Source organism: Phoenix dactylifera, unplaced genomic scaffold (genome assembly GCF_009389715.1).
Source record: "Phoenix dactylifera cultivar Barhee BC4 unplaced genomic scaffold, palm_55x_up_171113_PBpolish2nd_filt_p 001043F, whole genome shotgun sequence".
NCBI lineage: Eukaryota > Viridiplantae > Streptophyta > Magnoliopsida > Arecales > Arecaceae > Phoenix > Phoenix dactylifera.
Genome location: NW_024068395.1, coordinates 150883 through 158914, shown reverse-complemented (window position 1 = coordinate 158914; position 8032 = coordinate 150883). Strand labels below are relative to the sequence as shown.

Sequence of the window (8032 nt, the reverse complement as noted above, 5' to 3'; positions counted from 1 at the left end):
TAAAAATTATTTTTGAAAATATGCATACACTGAACCAGTGTTATCATGAAAATTTCTAAATGTCCTCTAATATCTTTTCTTAATTTCTTTTTTCTTTCTTCTAGTTTCTCAACTTCTTGAACTTTTTAAAGATTTTCGTGACTGAAACTCCTTTATCTTAGACTGAAACTCCAAGATTCCAAAAGCGCAACCCCACAGAATCCAAAACCAAAAAGTGAAACTAAAACCAAATATTCAAAGTCTCAAACCTTGTCGAGACCACCTCAACGGAGGTATGAAGATTTAACCAGAGAACCTGCAGCCTAAGAAATATCTCCTACATTTTAGGTAATCATTTAGTAGACAAAAAGGACAGTAGTAGTGACCAAATGGATGTGGACTGATGTGGACTACCTGTAGGACGATATATGACAGGATGGCTTGACAGATTGGTGAAAACAAAGCTTCTATTTGTACCCTGCAAGAACCCAAATAAGTGCAACATAAAAAAGTAGAAGTAAACCAGAAACTGTTCAATAAATGTCAATAATAGATAATCAAGGAACAACATAAATTTCCAGCCTCCAAGCACCTGATACTTTTTCCTATTGGTAGGGCACAATGGTGCCTCCACTAAGCCACCAAAAACTGCACCTTTTTGATCCCCAACAACCTGAGAAGGAAAATAAATATATACAAAGTGATCATAGAAAGAGGCTTGAAATTTTATGGTGCAGGACAGAATATGAAAAAGCATCTTTCGCAATCATGATATATAATAAAGAACCTGCAGAATATTAAAATATTTCGAATTTGATAAGATCATACTACAATAAATTTTATGCTGGAAATAAGAGCAAATGGAGAATAGGCATACAGCTTAGGTCATACAAATTTAAGTGAACACACATTACTAAAATTAGCCACATTCAATAAATCCTGCAACCGCATGATTGGAATCCTGGCTCATACTACAATAGCCTTTTAAGCTTACAATCAAAAGCATACTCAAATTTAAGTACTTTTACAGATTGTCAACTGAATTCCATCTACTTAAGAGTTAGAATATGAAGCCATCGCACCTATCAAAACTTTGTAGCAGTTACATTCTTCACAAATCAATACTATTCTGATATCATTAACATTCTTCACAAATTGATGAATGAAATATTATGAAAACCCTTTTTTCTGTTTCTTCTAAATATTTCTGACTGCAAAAGGAACAAATCTCAGGGGTGGAAAATGCAACCATTAGCAACCAAATTAACCAAATTCTGAAGAGGTAATATGGGAGTGTACCAACAGAGAGTAGCCAGGGCAAAGCATGCTTCTTCTGTACAAAGTTGATAGGGATATCCCATGCCTCCAAGTACTGCATCAGACGAGAAGAGATTACATAAGCACCGCAATTTATTCTCACAAAAATACAGATATGAGGTGCTTGTGTTTATCTACACGATATAGTAACATATAAGGATATGTTTCAGCACCTATAAAGCAGAAGCCAATTCCTCCCCTGGACCAGAGATGGCAGTGCTGCATAAAGAGCATTTCGCAAATCTTCTGAAAGAAGCAATGATGGTTCAGACATGTCTGGTAGACAAAATGTGATGCAATCTCTTGTGGAACCTTTACAGGCCTCCTCTCATGTTCAACCAGTTTTGATTCATTTACCGCCTTAGTTTTTGGCTCTGAGCTTTGTCTAAAACCACTTAGTTTAGCTGCTTTGTTTATAGCTCTGCCCAGTGATTGCTTGCCTCTGGAAAGTAGACTTTTCTTTCCACTATTTTCCCTGATCTCTGATGCTGAAGCTGCATCTCCCATCTCAGCATGGCGCTCATTTAAATCCTCTACAGGATGACTACCAGTGTCTGATGATGATAAAAGGGAGATGAGGAAGGCAGTAAAAGAGGATGTATCAGGTCCATCTGGATCCCCAGAATCTTCTTCTGAAGCTTCCTTCTCTGTATTTTTCACCCCTTGTCCGTCCACCTAAACAGACAAAATTGATTTATATATTACAGATCTTGAAACATCTCCAGAGTTTCTTCAGGGAAAAAGAAAACATGTTGTTTTTTTTTATTCCTACAATGACAGTAGAAATATCCAAAATATTGGCTTTGTGATACACAGAGATGAAAAAACAAAAAGGATGTAGAAGATAGAATAAAAGATTTAAAAAAGTCTGACAATTATACCTTCATTAAATAAAACTGATGTTTATGTCATCATTAAAGAAACTCGCAATTATATTATTAAGAAAAATCGTGAAATCTCAGGAAAAAAAAATGAGTTTATTCGTAGTTGGCAAGGGTGACGGTTCCACTTATAAAATAGGGAGACATTTTTGGAAACCCTTCATCCTATTCTTCTTCTGTCTTATGTCTGGAAAGCATTTGCAGCGTTTAAAGTATGGAAACATTTTAGAGTGAAAAAGGGATCCATTTTTGTGAGAGTTAGACCAGTGGTGTGATAAGAATTCATTATAGCAACTGTTTTCTAGAATTTTTCACTTGTCCTCTAACTGTAGTTGCAAGCATTTATCATGTCCTTATATAATATTGTCTAATCAAAAAGCTATTTAAGTCTTTTTTGTCATTTTGGCACTGCACAGCATGGGACTTGCCAACCCTTGGCCAACACAAACTGCACCACCAGCACTTAAATCTTTGCCTGTAAGTAGAACTCTTACATATGACTATGGGTCAGGTTGAATAAAAAGAAAGCAATACCACATTCAATCTAGTTCTAAGGAGGGATCATGGGAAACCAGAATCCTTGAAGAAGCTGTACTTGTTTTAACCATATAACAAGGTGAAGCAATTGTCTAAGGGTGAAGGGAAGCATAAAAGGGATTCTGTAGGGATGTTTTCTATTTCACTCGTCATAAAATTCCCTACTGACAAATAGGGCACACATTGATGCGGTCAAGCCCATCAAGTCCTCAACCCACCCTGCTTTGTAGGAACGCTAAATTGAACAAAGCTCAACAACTCATGGCTAAAACAACATCTTAGACTGAATTTGTGCAAGGCTTGGCCTAGCTTATTCAGTTTATAACCTGTCCTCACTCACTCTATACTTCATATGTATTTTATTCGTTATTAATATGTCAAACACATGAAGTATAACATGACATAAACAAAGCTGTGTTTAAGTTACCCTTAACTCCTTAACTAGCAGATAGAGGTGATCTCATATACTATGTTAATTTCTTGCTTTTTATCGCAATCATTGGAAAGATCACTAAGCTAATCAAATGGCCATGCTAAAATCAAGTTAAATTTAGACTAGTTTAGCATGACAACCTGAGCTTGACCAATTTGGAACTGAGGGCAGCCCATTAGTTGCTCTAGCTCAAGCTAATGATACTTGGGCCAAGCATAGGCTAGGGTATCTTATGCCAAGCTTCAACAATGCTGAAGAATACCTTTCATTTGACCAACTCATCTATGCACCCATAAATGAGATATTATCTTTCAAAAGAAAAAGGGTAATTAAAATTTCAAAGCTTCACATGAGCCCTAGATATGAAAGGATTTTAACATATGATGGTCATTACTCCTTTAAAATTTCCATCGTCCAGCTGTTATTTTGTTACAAAGTAGTTAGCATTTTCCCTGCTAACCTATCAAGAATATTATTTAAATTCAAAACTTTGCATCAACTAGGAAAAATAAATTTTATTTGGTGAATAGTGGTATTGGCAAATAACACTGATATTTTTCCATTGACTATTATTTCCCAATGTAGGGAAAATAACATCCCTTATAAGAGTCATTATTTTGTTCCCGAATAACCTTACCCAAGCAGATCTGGTCAAATAAGGTTTGTTGTAACTTGAAACTGTTACAACAACAGTTTAGAAGGGGCCTTTTATAATGGGATTATAACAAAGCTTGATCAATAATGAAGAGTTCGAATCATAGTCATAATCTGCCGACACAAGGCTAAAATTTGGAGTTACAATTTTAATCTCAGCTGCTATTTTGATATATATGCATATTCTATCTTACCAATTGAGCTTTAATCAAACATAGAAAGGTTGCCTTGCTATTCATGAATGTTTTAGCCTAATTTCCTGATGAGTCGAGAAGTAACTCGATGCTGCAAATTCCATCCTGAGCATGAATCATGACCTTAATATAGTTTAATTTAATGTGCAGATACAAGAAAAGGACAAGATTCCCCAATCCTGTTCACATTTAACCAGTCAAGAAGAAGCCAATATAACAGAAGAACCTATCCATCAGAACTAATAACGTGTAAATAAGGAGGTAAATGCATCGGGTATTGAAAACAACTATTCTGCTCTGAGGACCATTAAAATGATAGACCGGAACTTTCTAGACCAGCATCTATTTCACTCTTCTAAGCACCTATTCTTTAATAGCTTCATTGCTTCTGACTTAGTTTTATACAAAACCCACAAAAACATGATTCACCAACAGTACCTCCTACAAAAATTAGTCATTAGCTGGGATAAAATTCAACATTTAACCATTCTTGCTTGTAAAATAAAGCTTTCATTGGTAAATATGTACATTGTTCCAAGGACAGATTCTGCAAACCTTCAGTAAATCGATTATAGGACATCAACAATATACGAATAATATAACATATAACACGCGAAAGTTAAGAAATGTGAATGAAAGGTAACATTTTGTATGATAATCAAACAAGCATAACACCGAACTTTAACATATAGAAGAAGCCTTTAGCATCATAACAGTGGTTCTTTGCAATCTTTGGACAAGGAAAATTTGAAGTATCTAATGAGAATCCAAGTCTGTCTTTTTAATTAGGAAGATGCATCTTATATCAAGTCCTTAAATTTCCACCAACTTATAGGACTGAACCCAGATTCTTCCACTGCCAGCATGACGAGCCAATATGACAGTCAAAGAAGCATCATTACCACATTATGGTGTTGGCTGGGATCTATTAAATATGTGTTGGAAGTCTAGTATATAGAACCCTGATTTATCCATATACACTTCACTAGACTCAACACCAAAACTTTTGGCTGTGAATAAGCGCGCGCTAGGTTGCTATGGTGCTTCACCTTAAAATGAGACCACTATCTCTTAACACGATATCTATTTATTACCATCATATGCCATTGTAATCTTCCTAATTCAATAAGTGAAATTTATAAAGATTATTATGCTTTCGACATATCATTCCCAGTTTATACTTTCCTCAATCTTGACTCCTGAATTATATGTTTTGGGAAACAAAAGCCTAATGAAATTCCACTTATTGATGATTGACTTCAACTCTCACCCTTACATCTGAGCAACAGACATTACTGTTCCATATGGCCACTGCAAAAGCAAGGGCAGCAATGATATTATGAGAGGAAACATTCAAAATGCATGCTCGGTCTTTCATTTCCCTCGCTTCCTTAGCAACCAAAAAGAGAGCCTTAATTTAGAAAAATAATCACCTAGTGTTACTAGGTCCGTATTTTGTAAATTTTCATGGTCGATCTCATGAGAATAAGGTAGTAGCAGATGTTCAACTGATTCTTTGGTTCTAGTCTTTCACATGTCATGCTAAACTAACACTACATTATTTAGAAGCTAAAAAGAAAAAAGCACCTGCTACCTTCTCTACATTTTCCACTTGCCATCTTTCATTTAATTACCATTCACCTAGTTCAGATTCAGACCAGTGTCTGCAACAAAAGATCAAACTAAAAAAAAAAATTGTAACGCAAAAAATAAAAAAATAATAATAATCAGCTTACGAAACTATATTCTACACATTTTCCATCGACCATCATTCCTCTAATTACCATTCACCAAGTTCAAATTCATATCCATTCTAACACAAATCAAGCCAAGGTCAAAAAAAAAGAAAAAAAGCCAAGTGCCACTTAGCATATTATACAGCTCAAGAAAGTCCGTTTCTTAAACTCCAGATATTTTAGGTTTTCCAAAATTGCCACCTTGCTATCACGGTCGGTAACATTGGTATCATCCGATACTCCATTCCTCAGCTAGGATTCCTAACGGAGCATAAAATCCCGGAAAGAAGGATTCCTCATAATGTGTTAGACTACCAGAACCAACTAATTTTCTGCAATGCTTAAACCCCCGTACAGACAGTAAGTTTAACCCTAAAGAACGAAACCAAATCACAAATTTCCCAAAACCCAGCAGAGGAAACATCAAAACATCTTTCAAGAAAAAGCCAATTGTGGAGCCATAACCTAAGATTGACATGATTTCTACAAACCTAAGCAAAGGAGAAAAAAAGGGAGGAGCATACGGGAGGCTTGGAGGGCTCATCGGAGATGGGATTGAGGATGACGGTGGTCAGATCCGAGACGAGGTGCACTGCTTTGCTCCTTAGTGAGGGCATTTAGCCCATCCAAGAATCTCCCACCAAAAAATTCCTCTTTAGAGAGAGAGGGAAAGGGGTTGTTCTTTCTTTAACATTCGCTTATTTGGGCCTCCGTGGAGGACAAGGGAAGGAAAGAAAAAGTAGAAAGACTGGCGGTGGGGGTGTTTGTGGTTATTGCCTTCAAGAGGATAAAAGGAGCATGCTTCGATGCTCAACATACTTACCTGGCCGCTGGGACCAGATTTTACTTTCACTTCCCGCTGTAAAAAATCAAGGTCCATCTTTCATACCTTTTGTTTTGTGTTTTTTTTTCCTTTCCGCCACGACCTTCCAGCAAAAACTGATTTCGTTCGCTAAAAGAATTTTTCGTTATTAAAATATTTTTTAAAAAATTAATACTTATATATATCTAAAAAGTATTTTTTATTTTTTATTGATTATAGTAAAATAATATATTTAAGGTTTGATTGAGCACCTTTTTTTGAAAAAAAATATAAATACTCGTTATGCTCTAAATAAAAGAAAAAAATTTACCACATTCTATCGAAAGGATTGAGAGTATTTATTTTTTTAAAAAAAAATCCCAATTCTCAGTAAGTAGAAATCGAATATTCTTATATGCTGCATATTTTTATATAAAATATCAAAATTTTATTTTTATGAAAATATTATTATTATTATTATTATTAACACTCCAACTCAATATAAGATATTTTTCTATTTTTTGTTGGCTATATTTTTTCACCTTCTCTTTCCGTGAACCAAATGAATTCTAAGATCAAATAAAAAGAAAAAATTTTAGACACCACCAACATTGGCTAATCCTAAGCCAGACCCAAAATTAATACAACCGAATCTGCACAAATAAGGACGGGCGGTCTCATTTGACTATTTCAAATGCAAGTCTATGATCTTATACATTTAAAACACATAGCAAATAAACTAATGCAAGCCTTTACAAATGACAATGAGTAGTCCCATTTGGACCATTCGATTTGCAAGTCTAGAATTGGCAGGTAGAAACAACCTGCAACTCCAATGCAAGTAGTTTAGAGCATCTTCCAAATGGTTATTAAGGGTTTGATTGTATCTCAATGGTAGTGGATACATCATACATGTGATATTTAATTATTTTCGATAAAATTGCTATAAAATCCATTTTATTTTCATAATTGCAAATATAGACTCTTTTTTGTTTTTACAAAGATGGTCTATTTTTGAATCATAGTGGACCACTGCATCCCAGGCTTGAGACATTTTTGAATGGGCATCACCTCTGTTGTGCGTGCATTTACTATAAACATAGGAACATCAACAAAATTTATCTCATTAAAAGAATATAGCTTGTTTTATGGATACAAGTATAAAATGGAAGCACTTCTACAATAGGGATTGTCACAACCTAGAGCCTCATCCAAAAAATTTAGTTGGAAGATATCTTTTAGGTTTCTTAGTCCTATATAAGTACTCAAGATCTTCTCCACAAATAACCGATGTGAGACTAAACACACGCCTGCACAAGTCCTCACAAAAATAGTAAAATATTTATTGTAGGTGGTGCACTCACATAACTTGATCGAACAATAATGGTGATGATGATGATAAAATAATAATTTTAATAACAACAAAAAGAAGAACTTATTGTAGAAGAATACTATAATTTTGCATCAACCATAACTCAGTATCTTTTACCATCGTTTGG

The 8032-nt window shown here is 34.8% G+C and overlaps 1 protein-coding gene across 2 annotated transcripts; it reads right to left on the bottom strand.

Annotated features, from left to right (window-relative positions):
- Nucleotides 1-296: 296 nt before the first annotated feature.
- Nucleotides 297-6489, bottom strand: LOC120107847 (TLD domain-containing protein 2-like). Of its 2 annotated transcripts, XM_039121337.1 has the most exons (6): nucleotides 6256-6489; nucleotides 1737-1971; nucleotides 1470-1542; nucleotides 1279-1351; nucleotides 572-652; nucleotides 297-457 (listed from the first exon to the last, which is right to left on the bottom strand). In XM_039121337.1, the coding sequence occupies exons 1-6, from the start codon at nucleotides 6346-6348 to the stop codon at nucleotides 332-334; spliced, it is 681 nt and encodes a 226-aa protein (XP_038977265.1). In that variant the 5' UTR covers nucleotides 6349-6489; the 3' UTR covers nucleotides 297-331. The 2 variants fall into 2 exon arrangements, with proteins under 2 accessions (XP_038977265.1, XP_038977264.1); XM_039121336.1 differs by lacking the exon at nucleotides 297-457 and having other exon boundaries at nucleotides 585-652; nucleotides 1470-1971.
- Between the last annotated feature and the right edge of the window lie 1543 nt (nucleotides 6490-8032).